General features: G+C 28.6%; 3 protein-coding genes across 3 annotated transcripts; 2 read left to right on the top strand and 1 right to left on the bottom strand.

Annotated features, from left to right (window-relative positions):
* Window positions 1-643: 643 nt before the first annotated feature.
* Window positions 644-4,737, bottom strand: LOC111686770 (putative uncharacterized protein DDB_G0289963). The gene is made up of 4 exons (XM_023449153.2): window positions 4,657-4,737; window positions 2,643-4,172; window positions 2,450-2,560; window positions 644-2,374 (listed from the first exon to the last, which is right to left on the bottom strand). Exons 1-4 carry the CDS (start codon window positions 4,659-4,661, stop codon window positions 2,251-2,253), a joined length of 1,770 nt encoding a protein of 589 aa, XP_023304921.2. The 5' UTR covers window positions 4,662-4,737; the 3' UTR covers window positions 644-2,250.
* A 766-nt stretch (window positions 4,738-5,503) lies between these two features.
* Window positions 5,504-7,440, top strand: LOC111686772 (microspherule protein 1). Its single transcript, XM_023449155.2, has 4 exons — window positions 5,504-5,707; window positions 5,764-6,493; window positions 6,553-7,191; window positions 7,245-7,440. The coding sequence occupies exons 1-4, from the start codon at window positions 5,601-5,603 to the stop codon at window positions 7,335-7,337; spliced, it is 1,569 nt and encodes a 522-aa protein (XP_023304923.2). The 5' UTR covers window positions 5,504-5,600; the 3' UTR covers window positions 7,338-7,440.
* Window positions 7,441-10,356: 2,916 nt separating this feature from the next.
* LOC111685307 (zinc transporter foi) lies at window positions 10,357-21,965 on the top strand. The gene is made up of 7 exons (XM_023447564.2): window positions 10,357-10,871; window positions 18,042-18,771; window positions 19,077-19,476; window positions 19,553-19,722; window positions 19,785-20,577; window positions 20,672-20,940; window positions 21,012-21,965. The coding sequence occupies exons 2-7, from the start codon at window positions 18,301-18,303 to the stop codon at window positions 21,147-21,149; spliced, it is 2,241 nt and encodes a 746-aa protein (XP_023303332.2). The 5' UTR covers window positions 10,357-10,871; window positions 18,042-18,300; the 3' UTR covers window positions 21,150-21,965.
* The last annotated feature ends 128 nt before the right edge of the window (window positions 21,966-22,093 follow it).

Genomic DNA, 22,093 nt, shown 5'->3' with positions numbered 1-22,093 from the left:
ACTGTTCTTTTCTGAATTTCAAATGGAATATCTAAATTTCAATTAATATTTTCTAAATTATAAATGAAAATTCTCATTTTCAATTTAACCTTTTCTAAATGTTAAATGAAAAATCCCATTTTCAATTAGAATTTTCTAAATTTCAAATGGAAAATCTCATTTACAATTGAGTTTTTCTGAATTACTGTTGAAAATGGTGTAGTAGTTTTTAGAGGAAATTTTTTTTCAAAACTTTTAGATTCGATATTTTAAAATTTAACAAATTGTCCTCAAATAAAACAAAGTTACGGTCTGTCGATACGAAGCTTAACAAATTTTAAACGTATTCATCATTGTCATTGATGCCAATAATTGTCGGATTTGGATTTGAAAGGTTCAAATATCATGATCAGATTTAATAAAATCTTGTCTATAAGACAATTCATTATCGAGTAAAAAGCCAAAAACATAATTTTTCATGAAACCAATGTATTTTTTGCTGGTTTTAAAAACCAATGCCGACAATAATTGGATATTTTGGATATTTCATTTTATTATTAGCTCGATTATAAAAACACTTTTAAAACCAAATATATTCGTTTCAAACACTTTCCACTTTTCAAACAGAAAACAAATTAGAGGCATAAATAAAAATACATACCGCGATAATCAATATCAAACTTTATTGTTCTTTTGTATTTATGTAATTTAATTTATTTATATGTATGTTGTATATATATGTATTGTAATATTATTGACTTATTAAATAAAATAAACAATGACAAATATATATCTTTTAAACAATAAGTACTTGTGGATTTAATAAATAATTTACTTTTCTTTGTTGCTGGATTAAGTGCCTTCAAATCAATAAAACGTATGTATGTATGCATTTGTATGAAACCAATTATAACTATAAATGTAATATTCAAAATTTTCCTAATTTATTTATTTAAATTTAAATATATTGATGCTACTATTTAAATAAATTCTATATAAAAATCATATTGTTACTAAATTTGATCCAACTGTTTATTATATTGTGATTTCGTTATCTAAAAAAAAAAAAACAAAAAAGAAACACAAGCCAAAATATTTTAAAGATCTTAGAAGCTATTGCAATTGTTTTATACACACGAATATTATGAAAATTTAGGTAACAAGTAGTGGGTTCTTTACGGTTTAGTTTTTGTTTTATGTTTAATTTTCTTTAGGTGGTTTAATGTTGCAAATGTTTTACATACATATGTAGGAATAAATAAGTTTTTATAATTATTGAAGTTAATATAAGGAATAATTTATGGATGTATGTAGTATCGAATATTAAAATATTTATGTTTTATTTGTTATGTATGATTGGCATGGATTATGTTTATTAATAAATGTTTGCGATATGATCAATATGCATATGACTATAATATCAAATGGTATTTTTTTTATAATATTGCAATATTATTAAATGTATAATATTTATAAATATGTATTGATGTATACATATGCATGAGATACTATGATAAATTTATATTTTCGAGTAACAAAAAGAGGAATGTATTGAGTTTTTAGTTTTATAGTTGATTTGGAATTTGAAATATTTTCCTTAAATAAGTATAAATTTTATTATTTGTATGATAATAAACACAATAAAATAGAATAGAAATTTTGTAAATTAAATTAAGTGACATACATATTCGATGTGTCTGTATTTTTCTCTCTTTATTAACAAAAAAAGCCACATTTAAATTAACCTATAACAACAAATAACACATGAAATATTATGAGGGAATGTTATGTTCATGATTAAAAAAGGAATTAAATGCCAAAGAAATAAACTCAATACTTAAAGTACTGATGAATAAAAACTTGTTTCGAAAACAAACATTTAACAGTCTGAATGTTTTTAGGAATGAATTTTAAAATTTCCCTTTAAGCATTTGGTTTCAGCAAAAAGGTAATTTAAAATCTTATTTAATATTTGTTTATTAATTATAAATTTATTTGCGCTGTATTAGGAAAAAATGTATGAAACTTTAAGTAGAAATTAAAAAATGCAAGTATTATAAGACAATGTAAATGATTTTAAAAAATGTCTATGTAAAGATAATAATAAATAATAAAAAAAAACATTTAAATATCACAAAGGTAGAGATAAATCATATAGAAAGATATAAATAAGTAAACTTAGTAATTGAGTATTCTAGAGACAAAAAAAGGAATATACAATATATAGGATATATGTATGTAGATCATGGAACTAAAACAAAATTTACACATCTAATGTTTTTTAGAGTCATATTGCTTAACTTTTTCTGGTATGGCAGCCTTTTCCAAGGCTGTAACATACTGTGAAAGTTCATCCAAAGATTTAACATAAACTAATTTGCGCCAAAATTTAGTGCTGTAAATAAAAAAGAAATAAATGTTAAATCTTTGATTATTGCAAAAAATAAAAACAAAATTTTAAAATAAGCACCTAACAAAAGGTCTTGTCATCCAGATAATAGATTTTATCCAAAATGTTGGATGCACAAGATACATATTTTTTAAGCTTTTTCTTAAACGACGATCCAAAAGTTGATAGCATCTAAAAGTGTAAATAAAAATTGTACATTTTATAAAATTATTCAATTGGAAAATAAATATATTCTAACTAATTACACACTTACTTCTTAAGCCATGGAAATGGTGGCATATTACGACGACTCGATCCGCCATGCAAATAAATCAAAACGTAGTCATCTGTAACCAACTGTTCCAATGTTTTGACAACATACAAGAAGAGATTATCCATAACATAACTGTAATCGGTACGAGAACGATCTGGCAAATGGCAGGCGCAAAATATAACAATAGCATTATGACCACCGGCCTTAAGATAGCCACCATGTGATAAGACACGTTTGTATGGCTCAATAACTCGCATATCTATGTCACGGGTTCGGCCATCGGGCAAAGTGATCTTTTGCCAGTTGCGCGAATCACGTCTTTCCTCGGCGGCTGAATATTGGGGTAGTTGTTGATTATCTGCAGAATCTCTGCAAGGACTATTTAACGATCTGCCCGGTGTAGGAGTAATATGTCCAGATGCATGATAGAATTGTTGCTCATCATCGACATAATCGTCATCTGGCAGCAATTCAGGACCTTCGCAATCATCGTCATCATCATCGTCGTCGTTGTCATCATCGTCATCTAGACCATCTATCAAAGAACTTGACGGACTTAAAGAGGCCAAATTGTGTTCTTCATCACCATCAAAGCTATGATTAGATATGGAATCTAGGGAGGAAATGTCTTCGGCTTTTTTGGCATTTTTTAAATGTTTGTTTTGTGCACCATCATTTAAATCTTTCTTTGGCATCAAAGCTACCGTCTGATAGTTGGTATCGACTGTAGCCTGATATTGGGAGACATTTATCTCTGATCCACTGCTCAACAGATCCGGACTACTGGCTCTAAAGTTAGCACTCATTAAAGCACTCGGCTTTAAACTATGCCCAATTAGCTGCTGCTTGTTGTTTTTTGTCAATTCAGAGATTGTTTTTCTATCACAGTTGATATTTTTCGAATTCAATATAGAGACTTCTTGTTGTTCCCCTTGTTCTATGGGTTGAGGTATTTGTATATGTAAACGTTCGCGGGTTGGTACCACATCTGGATAGTTCTTTTGATTTTCATTTATTTTCCCATCGTCAATGGAATTTTCCATGATACCAGGTTTAATACATTCATGATTATGATGATTGTGAAGCTGATTATCGTATTCGGAATCCGAATCAGAGCCATTGGGTGATAACATCAAAGGGTGATTATCGGCTAATGTACGAGATATGTTACTTCGTTTTTGCTGCTGCTGTTGATGTGTTTGTGTGTCGTCTGACGGCGGTTCAATAGTTAGATTTTGTAACGGCTTTAAAATGCGGTTGTCCAAATTTGTTGTTGTCTTATTATTCATAACTTCGTTGTCGTTATACATTTCTAGAGCACTCGAATTGGTGGTGTTCGTATTCTCTTCCCCCACCAGTGATTGATTGTAGTTTGCTGTATTTTTTGCTATTAGCGATATGCGGAGATTTTCTTTCTCCATACGTTCAGTGTTATCGTTTAAGGAGACTCCTCCTGAGTCTAAGGATGTTGTTTCAGAAATATCCATTTTACCATCAGACGATAGTGGACTATCCTCTGAATGAATCAAACTGAAAATGTTTAAATTTTTCCATATAATGATTTTATTTTAACGAATACTAAAATAATTGTCAAAGATTTTGCATATGATTATCTATCGTCTGTGGTGTAACTTGAAAAGTGCACTATAGTTAAGAGGGCTTAATTATACAAGTTAATTTATTTACAATTAGTAACAACTAAATATATTTCTGAAATTTCAAAGCACAGGACGAATTCGTAACTTAGTTCGAAAATGTTTGAATTAGTTTGTTAATATCCCGGAAGCACTCTTTGTCGAAATTCGAACTAAATATTTTTAATAAGCAATCGAACAAAGCGATCGAACCACACAGGTTGCGACTGTTGTTTAACGATTTATTTATTTGTATTTTTATTTAGCTCCTCGAAAATACTGACTGTAGCGGCGCGACTGTGTGTATATCGATTTGTCATCATCATATGCATCATCATTAACAATTTATAACAAAAAAGAAAACAAATGTTTTTATTTACCTCATTGTATTTAATGTATATTTTAGACTTAATTAAAATGTATGTACATATATTTATTCGTTGTTCTTTGTTTTTTATTAATTTCGGAACATTGTAGCAGCAGTTTTTAATAAACTATTTGTTTTCCCTATTTCAAAATTTAATCACACCAATATACGAAAACAGAGAAGAAAAATTTATATATAATTCTGCTTCAAGGCGAATTCATATAAGGTGATGTTATTCAATCAGCTGTTTATTTTTTTAATTCACTTGACTGGTATGCACTGATGTCAGAGTTTGTTATTGTTTACATTTTTATATTTAAAAATATTGGTTAAAACAGAGAAATACTTCGTTGGTATTTTGAATAATTTATGTAAAAAATCTGCAAATACCAAGCATTTTTGGTTTTTATTTTTTCCTTTCCCGAGATCATCACGATGCCTTCTCTTTCTTTTTAGAGACAAATAATAACTTAACATGTAATGTACTTGAAATTTTTAATCTTCTAGATTATTTTTATTAAAATACTAAAAATACTTTTATACTTTTTCAATAAACAATTAATGGCCTATTGTTTATATTTTTTGTTATATATTTTTTATAATTTTTTAAAAGAATAAAACAAATTTTCGCGACAAATCTGAGGATTTAATTAACAAACATTAATTTCTTCATATTATTTTTATTTATAAATTTAAAGTTTTTAACAATTAAACTAAATTTTTCAATTAAATAATTTGATATTAATTTTTATAACCAATGTTGCATACCAACAAAGTCATATAATCGCTAGAAATTCCAATAAAACAAACATGGCATATTTGCTACTCTTTTTTGCAACAATGTATGCACTGTACTTTAATAATTTTTCTGATTGTTTTGTTTTCATCAATACAGTGCGTAAATAAATTACAAAAAATTAATCATAGTCGGCTGAGAAAAGTTAAAAAGGCTAATAAATGGCTACTACGACGTCTGGCACAGCAGACAATGTAAGCGAAATTCCCGTCTCGAATCCAATACAAAATTTACCCATTGAATTACAAAACGACCAAAAACGTAGAAGGTAATGGTGCATGGTTTTTATCAAGGAAATTTTTACTAACTAATATTATTAATTAGCTCTTCACGTTCCATTAAACGCAAACGTTTTGATGACGAAATTGTCGAGTATAGTATAAACTTACAATCTCGCAGCGATCAGTTTAGAGGTGGTCGATTACGTACTACTTCACAAACTTATTTGCCATCTGTGCAGCCGCCACCACCACCTCCTCCAGTACCAATATTACAGCAAACTACCATCCCTACACCAGTTTCGACTTTGACAACAACGGCACCTCCAGATTTGTTAACAAATAGTGATAAATCGATTGTATCTGTTGCAAGTACTGGAGTCACTGTGCCACCAGCAACTGCTGCTGTGGCTCCAATTGCGGGTTCACTTACACAACATAATGTAGTAAGTATGGATAGATCGTCGAATTTTATGGCAAATGAGAGAAAACGACCAGCACGTTCTCAACAGAAGAGAACACGTAAATCTGGTCGGCCTCCTAGTCAAGTGACAACAAAAGATTTGGGACGTTGGAAGCCAATAGATGATTTGGCCTTAATAATTGGTATATTACAAACAAATGATTTGCGTATGGTTCATAGGGGGATAAAGTTTTCGTGCAAATTCACTTTGTCAGAATTACAAGCGCGCTGGTTTTCTTTACTGTACGAGCCGGCAATTTCGCGTATAGCTGTTGCTGCTATGCGCAATCTGCATCCAGAACTAGTGGAATCGGTTCAAAGAAAAGCTCTATTTAGCATACAAGAAGAAGAATTGCTAAGCAACATAAAATCTGTAAGTAAAAAATAAAAATTTGATTTAATTTTTAACTATTACAGTGTGTTGTTTTTTAGACCGATAATCCTAAATTAGAACAATTTCAAGAGTTGTTGGACAAAAATGCTTCGGTGTTTTATAGTGCTCGTACAGCCAAATCATTACAAAACCATTGGCAAATGATGAAACAATATCAATTATTGTCCGATCAGGTAGTTAAACCTCTTCATATTAGTGATCAGCCATTAAGTTTCTCCGATGCTGAAGATCTAATTTTGGATGCTGAGTTAAACGATCAAAGAGATGAAGCTTTGGAAATCGAATTGTCGTTAGCTGATCGGCAAAATAAAAGGGAGATACGTTTGTTGGAAAATGAACTTAGCCGCTGGAATGTATTGGTCGATTCAATGACTGGGGTTGGCATAGCACCGGAATTCGATGGTCAAACATTGGCCGTGTTACGAGGTCGTTTGGTTAGATATCTTATGCGTTCAAAGGAAATATCATTTGGTCGTGATGCACAAGATTGCGTGGTTGATGTCGATTTGTCTCTCGAAGGACCAGCCACCAAGATTTCACGAAGACAAGGTACAATTAAATTACGCAGCAATGGCGATTTCTTTATAGCCAACGAAGGTAAACGACCAATATTTATTGATGGTGTTCCTTTATTGGCTGGCAACAAAACAAGATTGGCAAATAATTGTGTCGTGGAGGTGAGTTTATATTCTATAAAAAATATATTATATTCTAATATGTTTTTTTTAAGATTTCTGGTCTGAGATTTGTGTTCTTGGTTAATTATGAGCTAATTAACGCTATACGACATGAAAGTGCTAAAACAACATCGCCACTAAATTAAAGGAATTGTGTTTTTTTTGGGTTATATATAAAATATGTTCATTTTACTTTTTTTAATAAAAAATCACTGGATTTTATATAAATGTCCTAAATATCTAAGTAAATGTTTGGAGGTTTATTTTGAAAACGTTAGAGGATCGGTTCGGTTTTATATATAGTAATAATTTACATACAAACACCTAGAGAATATAACCTGGCTAGGTATGTAGATGTTGTTTGGGCAAAATTTTGGTACTAACCATTGTGGGCTTTATGTCGACTTTAGATCCCTTATACATTGTTGTAACACTATAACAAATAAGCATTCTTGCTGAAATTAAAGTTTAAAACAAGTTTTATTCCAAACATTCAAATTTCAAGTGTTGAAATACACTTTTATTACACTTTAATTCGATAGCATTCTCCAGTGAAAACGAAACTTGAGTTCAAGTCAAACATTACAATGTTTTTACAGTATAATTCAATGCACGAAATCTATATACATACATACGTACATATATAAAATTCTAATGTTACTGACTGACTGATTCATCATCGTAGAGCATTGGTGCTTTTCTGGTTTCTGGTACTTTTCGAGTTTTCTATAAAATTAAACCTAGAAACATAAAAATAAATTATAATCTATAAATTATAATCTTTATATAAAAGGGTCTTTTAAGTACTTTTTTGAAATTAAGAATGTACAGCCCGGATTAAGTGAAAACATATAAAAGGGGACTTTTTGGTACTTTTTCGTTCTTCGACTGGTACTTTTTGAATTTTTCATAATATTGAGCCTAGAAACATGAAATTAAGAATGTACAGCCCGGATTAAGTGATAACATATAAAAGGAGACTTTTTGTAATTTTTCGTTCTTCAAAAGGTACTTTTTGAATTTTCTTTAATATTGAACCTATAGACATGAAATTAAACCTGTAGGGCCTGGAGTAAGTGAGAACAAATAAAACGGGACTTCTTGGTACTTTTTCGTTCTTCAACTGGTACTATTTGAATTTTCTATTATAATGAACCTAAAAACATAAAACTAAGCAATCAGAGACTTGAGTGAATGAAAATTTAAACTACGGTATTTCTGGTACTTTTTCGTTCTTTCACTGCCACTTTTTGAATTTTCTAAATATTTACTATAGTAATGAACTTAGAAACATGTAATTAAATAAAAGAGGTCTTTTGGTACTTTTTCGTACTTCATCTGGTACTTTTTGAGTTTTCTAAAGTATTGAATATATAAACATAAAATTAAACACGCAGAATCCTAATTGAACGAAAATTAAAAAAAGGATACTTTCTGGTACTTTTTTGTTATTTTATGAATACTTTTCGAATTTTGCATAATATTGAACCTAAAATTAGACACTCAGCTTCCTGATTGTAGAAAAATCTGTATGCGAGGAATTTCTGAAAATATATTGATAATTTGCAAGAAGATTTGCTAAAAAAGCTGGTTATGAGTTTGCTTTATATAAAAAACAATGCAATATCCACATTGTTAAAACTAAACTTGTCAAAGTTCAAATGTTTCCAGCATTACCTTCTTCTGTCTGGTCGACTGACGGATTTAATTTCCACGCAAACTAGACTACTCAAAACACAAAATAGACTAAAATTCAGCCTTTATTATAGACTATATTACTGAATACAGACAAGACTATTGTCCAGACTATGCTATAGCGCAGACTTAGACTAAAATATAGTCCAAATTATAAACTAGACCAGCCTATAGAATAGACTATAGTCTAGATTACAGGCTAAACTTTAGTTCAGTCTATGCACTTAGATATAGTGCATACTGCAGAATAGACTGTAGTCCAGACTATAGTCTAAACTATAGTCTACTTTTGTATCAATATAAATATTTAAGGCAAACTTTGATGGACTGGAAAGCTTTTATAGTTAGGAACCTCAAATTTTGTAAGAACTACATTGGCATCTACTATGCTTGGTGGAACATATAGTTTATATAAAACAGACCTTTTATTAAAAAAATTAAGCAAATGGATATAAACATAAATAAGTACAAAATGAATGAAATATGATTCTTATTATATATTATATATAAGAAGGTGATTTTTATAAACTATTGTTAAACAGACACTTTGCAGCATGTTTACATCTTCAAACGTCCAAATAAATCAGCCAGATATTTAAAAAATTTCCATGAAGCCATAAACACCAGAAATATTGTGTATATAAAAATGGTCAATATAAATATATTTCTTTTTTTAATTTGAATTTAATAGTTTAATAGCAAACAAACCTTTTTTTAAAATTAACGGGTATAATCTTTATGTATGATGAAATACAAAATATTTAATTATTTTAAAAATATTTTAAATGCAGTGTAGTGGTGATGTATGTTTGGTATGGTGTAACCATACCAAAACAAAACAAAAGAAACTGGTGTTGCCAGAGTGGTAGCGGCGCTGGTATGCTCGCGTTTGCCGGGATTGGAGCTCGCCGGATGGGGGTGGTTCTTGCTACCACTCTAGACATCTTCACACACATAAAAAAATCATACCAGCTAAAAATAAACAAAATAAATATATAAATGGGCACCGAGTAGGTTTCTGTCTGTCTCCCTGATGAAATGTACCTACGAACTAGATATCTGGCAGATGTTCCAGGTTAAACCCTCCTACTCGGGATTGGATAATCCCGCAATGACATCCTAATATTAGGAACGTCCCAAAATTTACCCTGCAAAATTTCCTTTCCCTACTTAATGCCGCTTATGTTGTTAGCCGATCATTTTATATGATTAAAACTTTTGGATATTTCATTTAAACATTATAAACGTTAGATTTTATTATCGCAATTATTCTCACACAACTTTTGAGCTTGCTCTGTTTTGTTGTTATAAACAATATATTTGCTTCCAAAATCCCACTTTCTGATCTCTCGGATTCGGTTTTTATATAAAATCGTTGAAAATTTAAAAACTAAACGTAATTGAAAACTTAGCCGGCTTACAGTCGATTTAAGCCGCCGCCGATATATTTAGTGTCAGTCGCCGCCGTCGTTAATATTTGTCGGCGCAGGGCTCTGTTTGTGTGTCTTCTTAATTCTGTGTTGTTGCGGTAAAATATAGGTTAAATATTAAAAAAAACATATTTTTCTAAAATAAAACTATATTAGAACTGAATTAAATAAATTTCTTAAACTACGTTACTAAATCGATCATAAAAAATAGCCGAAAACACTCATAAAGCAGACAATTGCTAATGCTTGAAAGTACAACGAATTAGCAAATAAAAAGTAGGAAAAATAAATAATATGCGATAAAGTTCGTAGTATGTAGTATATAATGAGAAAAAGAAAAATGTTGATAATGGTGGAAAACATTTAGACACGCCGAGAAATAAAGTTTCAAATAACATACATCGTCGTACATAAAATAAAGTATAACTTTTTGGTGTTACGATAAAAATGCAAATTTTGTTAATTATTTAATTAATTAAGAGAGAAAAAATTGGAATATAATTCGTTATAGAGTAATATTGGGAACAGCATTGCGTTCTTATTATTTAAAATAAGGTAAGTTATAACAAACAATTAAATGCTATTTTCGTACTGTGCGTGGATGGATAGATAGATGTGAATGCATGGCATGGTTTTTGATTTTGTAACATAATTTTAGTGTGTTTTACGAATGACAAAGTTTAAAAATAAATCATAAACATATTTCCATATTTGTTTAAAATTTCTTTCCATTTCATCGCATCATAAGTGTTGCCAATTTAGTTAATATTTGCAAATACTTTACGCGTAATAGTAATAAGACGAATGATAGATAATTTTGCGGAAATCATAAATAGCTAAAGGAAATCACTGCAAACTGGGCATCACTGACGGAAATGTAATTTTTTAAATAATTTAATTTGCATTATGTACCTATTTTTGAAAATGCAGTCTAACAGACTTAAAGCTGTTTATTTTTTTTAACAGACATGTTGCTTACAAAACAAATATTAACATGAAGTATAAATAAAAATAATTCCATAAATTGCACTTTTGCTAAATATTTATAAATTGAAATCTAAAATATTTGAAATTTAGTATATTAAAGTATATTAGTGTATCCAAAGGTTTTGACATTCGCTATTCGTTCCCACGACAATTGGATCTTTGCTCCGGAACGACCCATACTAGGTCAAAGATTGTCAACCCAGCGAAAACTGTATCAACCGAAAGTTTTTCCCCAGGAAAAACTATCGGCAACAGTTGAACTGTTACAACAACAACATTCGTTATTAACCTCTAAATAATGCACTTCAATGTAAAAATGTTAGTTCTTCTAAAATATTCTTTTGTAATTTTTAGTTGATGCCGAGATATTAGCGGGAATCATACTCGATCTTCAAAATTGAAACCTTTGTAACAAGGAACCCAAAAATGAGCTCTTATTAGTGTTTACATAATATTTAAAAAAAAAGTTCGAACTGAAATTTTATATACAAATTATTTATTAATTTGGGCAATGAGATATACACATATAAAGCAGCTACATACATACATATGTATGTATTTACTGTACTTGCTTTATTCATTAAAATTTCACAAGTTTTTGTATATATTGCCAAATGTAAAAATCATACACTTATGTGTTCATGTGTCTAAAAATAGACTGTTGTTTGCATCTTTTTAAAGAGAAATAACTCGAAAACCAAAAATTTATCTTAATAGCTGGTTCTTTACTTAAGCTCTATAATATATATTTGAAATACTAGAAAGCTGTGCAAACAGGTCACATGTTTTTATTCCATTGTGTGTGTAGTTGTAAAGCAGATACCTCGAAAACTAGAATAGGTAGATAATAAAGGTAAACAAGTAATATTTGAACACGTACACACATATATACATGAGTGTTTACTTGGCTCTATAAACGTTTAAAGTAATAAATCATTTTACATAAAAAATTTAAAAATCTAGTGTTTTAGTAAGTAGTCTTTTGTGAAACTAATAGCGTGGTTTTGTGATTGTTGCTCATATTTGTAGTTTTTCTGTTTAAAGTAGGGTTTAAAAGTTTAAATATAATTTCAATCAAAATCAATTGTAAAATCACAAGTTGATAACACTTGTGAATATACAAAGCGCATGTTTATTTCAATAGTGTATTATCTTTAAAAGCATTGGGTTTTAATACTAGTTTTTCTTTATATTTTACAAAAAACTTTTAAATAAAACGACATAAACTACTTTATATTTTTTACTGATCAAAAAATATCCAGTAAAATTGGAAAATTCTCTATTAACGAACTGTCATTTTTATCGCTTTCTTACTCTCTCGTTGCAAGTTTTCAAAATTACGCGAACTGAATCCAGTAACAATTGCTGCAAATTGTTACAAATTATAGATTATGCGAACAGACCTATTGTGTATTAATCTAAGTTGTTTTTATAAATTGAATGGTTGTATTAAATGTTAGTAAAGTTATTAAAAAATTATTTAAAACGTATTTCCGGTAATTTAATTTTTTTTTATTTTAATAATTTTGAATTACGTTCTAAATATGTATAAAATTAGAATGTAAAATAAATAAGAGCAAATAATTTAGATGATGTAATATTATTCAAATATGCGTAAAGTATTCGTGAGTATTAATATTTCTAAAAAAATTCATTAATCTTTTAGTTTAGAAAATGTTTTTGAATTAATAATTAACATAGTGCATTTATTGATAGTTTTCTTAAAAAAAATTTACATTTTATTTGAATTTTTCTATTGTATTCGTTTTTTAACATTTCTATTGTTAATAATAGTAGTTAATCTTTATACTTATTCATAATTCTTTATGCTTAATTAAATAATTTAAATCTTAACTAAACACTTTGTCGAATTTTTATTAAGGTATTTTAATTTTTATCAAAATTATGTTGATTCAAAATATAATTCTGTAGGGACTATAAAATGACATGTAAAACACTTGAAATTTTTTAGTTTATATAGAATTTGCAAGTTGAGCACATCGCTGATAAAATAATTTATAAAAGGCTTTAAATAAAATTGATTAAAATAAAAACGTGTACATAATTAATATACAAAAAGGAAAAAAATATGCAATAAAATACAAAACAGTTTCGAATATCGCAAATACATACATATATATTTACAATGCTTTAAAATAAAAAGTGCTGAATTTATTAAATATAAAAAAAATTAATAATTTAAAACACAGCATATTATTTAACAGATAAATAATAATTATCAATATATTTACCGTTAGTAATAGGAAAATATTATTTATTTAAATATAAAATTTTTAAAAGTGTTTTTATAAGAGTAAACAACAATTTTGGTAATAATGATTTTAATTATATTATTAATTATTTGAGTACCAAGTAAATAAAAGTAAAAACAAATATTTTATAAAAAAAACAATGTAAGTATTTCTTACATGCATATGTATGTATGAGAGTTCATTTGACATTTTTTTTTTTGCCTATAATACGTTATTTGAAATTTAAATTTCTTACAATTGTGTGTTTTGCATACAAATTAAAATTCAATAAACTCTTTTTGTTTCTTACGATCAATCGAATGCATGAATGATTACACATCATGATTGAATAAAAAAAGCAAAAAAAAAAATAAAACTTAAAACAATATAAAAAGATAGTTAACATTTTTACAAACAAAAATAAAGAGGACAAATATGTACACTTGACCAATTAATTATTTTGTTGTATTCTAATTGCTTTGAGTAGCTCTGTAGACTTTTATTGATTAAATTACAATGATAAAGGTTTGGCCGATATTTAATAACAGCAAATAAACTATTTTTTTTAAACAAATCTTTGATTTATTTTTTTAAATTAAGTTCAATCAAAATTAATTTAATATAATTGTTAAATAAAATTTTCATTTTTTTGACCGCAAGTTTAAATTGATGTTTAGTTAAATCAATTAGATGGTTTGTTAGTTTTTACGCATTTTTTTAAATCAGGTAGAACTTTTGGGTCAAAAGTGAAAATTTTATTTCGTAGAAATTGAGTAATACTTTATGTTATAAATTATTGGAAATTCCCGGATAATATCCGCAAATCTTTGCAGTTTAACATAAATTAATATTTAAGCTTTTAGCACAGCGGTTTTTTTACGGACTGTAATGCAGTTTATTTTTCCAGCTGGGGTATGACTCAGCCTGTCCAGGTTCAGTTCAAAGGTCTGCTTCTTTTAAATGAAAACACAAATATTTAAAATGTGATGTATATTTCGGAACAAAGCTTTATTATGAAATCCTCAAACTACTTATAGTCTACTTAAGTGTACGATGTGGTTCGGGAGGTGATCATTGAACGATGATTATTCGAGAGGCGATTGTTCAACGATAATTATTCGAGAGGTGTTGGTGGCAATAGCTGGACAACAGAATGAAAGCAAAATGAATTCTATTGCCGTTTTCTGGCGAGTTTTCTTGTTAATTTCAGTGTCTATTCGTTCTACGATTAGTTGTTTAATCTGCGCAGCTACCACACAAACTACACAAAGTCAGGATATATTCAGAGGTTCTTGGGTTCGACTAAGAATACAATTGTATATACTACACGAAGTCAAGAAGAATTCAGAGGTTGTTGATTTTGACTAAGAATACTACTCGAAGTCAAGAAGAATTCGGAGGTTCTTGATTTCAACTAAGGATACAATTGCAAGTACTACATAAAGTCAAAAAATATTCGGAGGTTCTTGAGTTCGATTAAGAATACAATCGTAAATACTTTACGAAATCAAAAAGTATTGGGAGTTTCTTTATTTCGACAGAGAATACAATCGCAAAAACTACGCGAAGTCAAGAATTATTTGTATTTTCTTTAGTTTGACTAAGAATAGGCTCTTGATTTCGACTAAGAATACAAACGTAAATACTACATGAGTTAGTAACGAATATAAGAAGAATTTGGTTGTTCTTAAAATCGGCAATCTACAAATTCACACTACTAGTGCAGGTGCTGTGTTAGATTCGGGAGATACTTAGGTAAAAGTTAGAAATTATAAGCATCTGCATACTGCATACAGGATTCCTTGAATCGTAATTTATAAACAGCAGTTTGGCAAAACTGAGATCAGTATGAAGCAATATGCACTAAGCCTACTGGTCCCACATAGATCGAGACGTCCCCATCATATTCCCAGAATGTTGACAGGGTCACCATGATACCTACCCAACACGTATTCAACTTTCCAGAACACAATAACAATAATTACTTATACAAAAATATTTTTGGGAATTTGGTAAAAACTCCGGTAGTTCTTAATATCAATAACTTTTAGCTTCTCCTAATCGGAAATGAACATACTTGAACTGTTACCAAAACAGTAAAACAGATACACTTCAAATAATATTCTTCTTTTTTTTTTTTGGTTACGCCATTATTTCGGGCAATTTTAACAAACAGAGAAATAAATATATTTTTAGCTCAATAAATTAATGACATGTAAAATTTTTCTTTGTTTTAGTGTACAACGACCGCTACTTGTTGTCTTCCAAAAATGTTACAAATTTGTGTACGTTACTTTTGTAAAAACATTGTCTGCATAACAAACTTTGTCTTGCCCTTGAAATGTTTTAGTATGTTAATTTGGAAAAAACCACCAACAACATTAGCAACAATATTTTCAAAAAAAAATCTAAAATAACGGCTTAACAAAATGTTTGTTATTTTTTTTTGATTTTGGTATGTCACACAAGTAGTTATAATAATTTTTTTTCTATTTTGTTTTGATAGTTTTTATCATTTATTCATTCATTATGTCAGTCGTTCAGTTGTACGTACAAGTGGGTGGTTGTCTTTTAGTTTGGGTGGAAGTGCAAAAGTTATTTGTGAAAACAATCAAACATACAAAAGTTATTTTCATACGGTAGTTTTGATGTATGTATCCTGCGTAATTGTTCATTGTTCAAATTAGCATCGCGTGTAACCACATTTTGTTTTTGTTTTTCTGTTTTATAACGTAATTTTAATATGTAGCATTTAAGTTTATTTCCGATAAAAATAGAAAAAAATAAAATAAACAAATTTTACCTTCAACATCTAACTTTTTAACAAAAAAAAATTCTATAAGTTTTATCAATAATTTTTGCGTTTTTATTTTAGATTTTTATAATTTTACCATTTTCTTTTTGCAGTGTTAATTTACATATGAGCATATTAAAAACGTTTCAAAATATTAACGGAACATTTAAATCAAAATAATATTTAAATACTCACCTCTAGCTCATTAAATGTGTTATATTGTAATTTATATGCAATTAAATAAGTGTAAATTTGTTATAAAACAATAATATTTATAAATTTTTTAAAATTAAAATTTAAGTTTAATATTAAATAAAACTCCTATACAGAAAAGGATGTATTGTATTTGTAAATTTGAGCTAACAGATTGAATGTTAGTTAAATTCTAGTTTTGTAAGATTTTGTTCTTAAATAACATTGTTTCTTTTTCAAGGAAATATTATCAGTTTTACCAGTTCCTTAAAAATATTTTAGAAAAATTAAAAACAAATTTGTTTTAACATATTGAAACCACTGTAGAAGTCAAACAGTTAAAATTCTTCATTGTAGATTATTCTTTTCATACATTTCATTTAGAATAGTGTTATTTATGTGGATGTTATTCCGTTTGATTTAATTTGATTCCATTTTTTAATATTAAACTTAAATTCTACATAAAAAACTGTTCAACAAAAACTTCGTAATGATTTTCAATTGTATTCACTTATGTAATATGTAATAAAATAAAGTACAATATAATTTTGAAAAATATATATATTTTAAATGAAAAATATAATTTTGATTAGATTTCTTAGAAAAAACGAATTCTTGATAAAAACTTGTACTTTGCTTGAGTGCAAGTTGTAGCTCTTATTAATAAAATAGCAAGAAAATCTAAAATTTAGAATCAAATCAATAATTAGTCCTAGGAATCGTCCATCAACGATATGCTTTACGGTGGGAATTATAAACTCACCTTTGGAAAAGTGGTACTTAAAAAGTATTGAAATCAGTCAAAATACCTTCAATAAAACTAAATAAATTCCATAAAAGTACATAAATATGTATGCAAACAGCTGCTACCCTTAAATCTGTTCATAAAGATAAACGAATATTTTTTTGTAAATAATTATTGTACAGGTAATAATTTCTAACACTCTAAACAGGTATATGCGTAATTTTTTTACACACATTCTATACAATTGATGAAATTTAAAGCTGCTGTCATCATGATTTGTTTTTCGCGTACCTCTTTTAGCAACACAATTATGCGTATTTAAAATCATTTTATTTAAACTGGGCTGTGAATTGGTGTAGTGCTTTGCACATGTTCGGACGTCATTTGTTATCGACGCTTATCATCGCCCACCGTATATAATTGGCACAAATATTCTAAAACATTTGTTTGTTTCAAAAAAGTAAATTTAAATAGTTTTGTTTAATTTATTTGAAATTAATTTTTTTCCAATGAATACTCGTTAAACCGGAAATTCTCAACACAATCCTTTTGTGTTATAGATCAAAAGAATATTACATGATACAATTGTATTATATCTCTTTAAATGAATGTGGGTTGTCAATAGTGTTTTACAATTGCTTATATATATTATTACTATATATGGTTATGTATAGTTATTTAAAAAACAGAAAAAACAACATATGTATAAATTGTATTTTAATTAATTTTGTTTTTTTTTTAATTTTTACTTACAGATTCTATTTTCACGAATAACTACATGATTATGAAACTGATTTGTATGTAACTAACAGACTCTATCTCTACTTCTACCTAGCAGCTAAAACACTTGTTAATTGAGTGCTGACAATTTAAAAATAAAGAAAAGTTTAAATAATAATTTATTAATTTACTTAAAGTAAGAAGAAAAGTTCCTGGGCTTTGTTGAATTTTGCAAAAAATTTAATTGTTCATCTTTAATAAATTAGTGTGGACAATTGAAAAAAAGCATGCATCATGGCTCGTCATATAATGGCTGTTTGTGTGGTATGTCTGTTGTGTGCAGATCATTTGCCATGCCAACAACATGTTGAAACATTATTTCCTGCCCAAAACCTAAACACGGAGTATACACAATTGAATGCAATTGTTTACAATGCAAATGATTTGTCCAACTCCGTTTCATCGAAAACTCCAGTGACAGAAACCACCGTTGCATATGCCACATCATCTAGTGATAATCGTCGACGACGAAGAACAAAGAGACATTCAAGCGACCAAGGTCACGGTCATGACAATGACTCTTCGCATAATCGACCCGAAATTACAGAAGCATTCTTAAAAAGAATATTTAATGAATTCGGTAGCGGTAATGATACAATAAATGTTCAAGATTTTCAACGAATGTTAAATAAATTGGGATTACATCAACTGCTGCCGCAGCAATTACATAAACATGATAATAATAACAATAATGATAATGAAACCGTAAGTTTAAATATTCTATTATTATAAACGCTATAAATAACAAATGTTATTTCATTATCTATAGACAGGTATTATTGTCCTAGTTATTAACTACAAATAGTAAACAAAACAAATACATATTTATGTACATTTGTATATTTGTACATGAACATATGTAGACATTTATTTAGATTATTTGCCAAAAAGTACTATGTACCTTTTTATAATAATTTTAGAAGAGAGTTTTTTAGGTTACAGTTAACACAATAAATGTTTTTGACTAAAAACGGCAAAATTTTAAAAATCATAATTATTTATTTTTTTAGTGCATTGCTGATTCAAATTTGGTGCATTATATTAAGCCTCACAATCCTCCATTACATGATCATCATAATCATAATAGTGATAATAATCATCACCATCATCAACATGAACATGAACATGAACATCATCATCATCATCAGCAACAACATGACAGCGAAGAAATTTCTAAAAATTGTACAAACACCAACTCTGAAGGTTGTACTCATTCAAATACTTCAGAGCATAGTGAAAATGAACATTTCGATTATGCTCTCAGCCAAGAAGATATCGTAAATGTGTGTCCAGTGCTGTTATATAAACTATCATCGGCCAATACAGGTTGTATAACAAAAGAATTATTACGGGAAATCGATGAACATGAAATGCAACATTTTCAAGAGAACAATAAAGACATACTCTGGGGTAAATATACAAATTATTTCTAAACAAATTTAATCAATTTCTAATATTTTGTTTTTTTTTTTTTTTTTTCATTTAGTTTGGATTTATGCATTTAGCTCAGTTTTAGCATGCAGTATTCTTGGTTTAGTTGGTGTAGCAATTATACCTTTTATGAATTCACGTTTTTATAAACACATCATACAATTTTTGGTAGCATTGGCTGTTGGTACTATGATTGGTGATGCTCTGCTTCATCTGTTGCCCCATGTAAGTTTTAGAATCTATATAAAGTGATTTTTGCTTATTTTTCTCTTTTAATTTTCTCACAGTCACTTGCTGGTCAAAATGAACGTAATATGATCTTTAAAGGTCTTACTTGTATGGGTGGCATTATTTTCTTTTATATAACCGAACATGGCTTGACCATGATATCAGAATGGCGTAAAAGCCTGGCCAAAAAGGAGGCCAACCAGCCTTCCAGAGCTAAAGTTATGAGGGATCCCGATTCGTCTCTAAACAATTCTGTGGCTGGCGATAAAGTTTGCAAATCAAAGTACAGTTCATATCCGTATTGTTATGATGACATTGCTATGGATACTAAAAATGATGTGTGGTTGCATATGCCTACCAAGTCTTGTGAAAATGTTGAAAATAATGGTCGCAATGGAAAAGTTGATACGGAAGGTGGCGAAAATGTCACACAATCATTACTCTCAACATCTCAAAATAATTATGCTCCCTTAGCCGAAAGAAATCACAATGTACACAATCATAATCATCATCATAATGATCATCAACAACAGCAGCAGCAAAACACTCAGCAGCATCAACATGGTCATTGTCATGCAGTGCCTGATAATAATACTGTATCTACCGATTTAGATGGAAATATTGTAGGTGATTGTAGTGGTGCTATTAATACCGTAACTGGAGCAACGAATGGCAAAGAATTGCCCAATGACAATACTGTTACTATTATTCTGCGAGAACATGAATCATCTCATCATGGTCATTCACATAAACATGGTCATGTTCACTCACCTCCGGAATCTTTAAGTGCTGTTGTTTGGATGATTATTATGGGTGATGGTTTGCACAATTTCACTGATGGCATGGCAATAGGTATGTATAGAAAAAAGGTGTTAAATATTCTTAATTAATTTTATATTTAGTTCTATATAATAACTAAGCATTCTTAAATTCATATCTTTTTTAGGCGCTGCCTTTGCTGAAAATATGGCCGGTGGATTTTCTACAGCTTTAGCCGTTTTTTGTCATGAATTACCACACGAGTTGGGAGATTTTGCAATATTAATGAAAGCTGGCATGTCGGTAAAGTCAGCGGTTTACTATAATCTCCTCACTGGTGTATTGAGTTTTATAGGCATGATATTTGGTATTGTTTTTGGACAGTCACATGAAACTGCTCAATGGATGTTTGCAGCAGCTGCAGGACTTTTTATATACATAGCCATGGTAGATATGGTAAGTAGAAATTGACTTAAAATATGTTGTTTTATATAAGTACCTTTATGATACTTATTTTGTTTTTGCAGATGCCAGAAATATCGGCAGCTCATAAGTCATTGCAACAATTTGCTTTACAAATTTTGGGCATGGCAAGTGGTGTTTTACTAATGCTTTTGATAGCAGTGTATGAAGATGATTTAAGAAATGTATTTTCTACCGCCTAAAAATTCAGCTATTAATCACAACAAACAATGGATTCCTAAAAAAATAACAAAAAAAAATAGTTGTTTAAAACAAACTCTGTATTCTTTTACTTAAAACAGGAAGAAACTACCACTCGACTACTATCACTACTTTCAAAATAACTATAATTAGGAACAGAACCATTAATTAGTCATATTAGTAATACATTCAATACAAGTATATAAACATTAAAAAAAACATAAGTTAAATGAAAAACCCTCATTTGTATTTATACCAAGTATATTAAGCTCAAATGTTAATTATTCACAGTCGCCAATCAAACACGTACAAACATACACACTCTTTCACTCATACATACATAAATATTTATTTTTGTTGCATAAAATCTTAAAAAAAATGTATATTCTTTTCACCAGCGAATAATTTTAACTTAATTTTATACAATTTTTTTACAAAATTATTTAAATATTTTGTTGCTCTCCCGTTTTTTAAAGGAGGCTTGTTTATACATTTAAGCCAGTGTAACTTGAAAACATATTCACTTTTATATTTCAACAAATTATCTTCATATTTTGCTGAAAACTTAAAGTAACGAACTATCTAACAATTTACTTAAACATTATCTACACTCTCACTTAATTTACTAACTTATGCCACTGCAACACCACCTACTGTTTGAGAAAAAGTAATCTTAAATAATTTGCAAAGTGTGTTCGAATTCATTAGATAAAAATGTATTTGATTTATTTAATATTTTTTCTACTAATTAATTAGTATACATGATTTTTTTTATTATTATTATTAATATATATTAAAGTATATTTTTTTAATTTAAATTCTAGTTCTTGTTAATTTTGTTTTCCTTCTAATCCCTTTACTTAAAATTAGTTTTAAGTTATTTTAGATGAAATAATTGGAAAAGAGAAAAAAAGTAATTAGTATTAGATAGAGTTTTTCATTTATG

The sequence above is a fragment of the Lucilia cuprina genome, chromosome 5 (assembly GCF_022045245.1).
Source record: "Lucilia cuprina isolate Lc7/37 chromosome 5, ASM2204524v1, whole genome shotgun sequence".
In the NCBI taxonomy this organism is placed as follows: domain Eukaryota; kingdom Metazoa; phylum Arthropoda; class Insecta; order Diptera; family Calliphoridae; genus Lucilia; species Lucilia cuprina.
The sequence above is the reverse complement of the archived record's forward strand: the minus strand, read 5'-3'. Positions and strand labels throughout refer to the sequence as shown.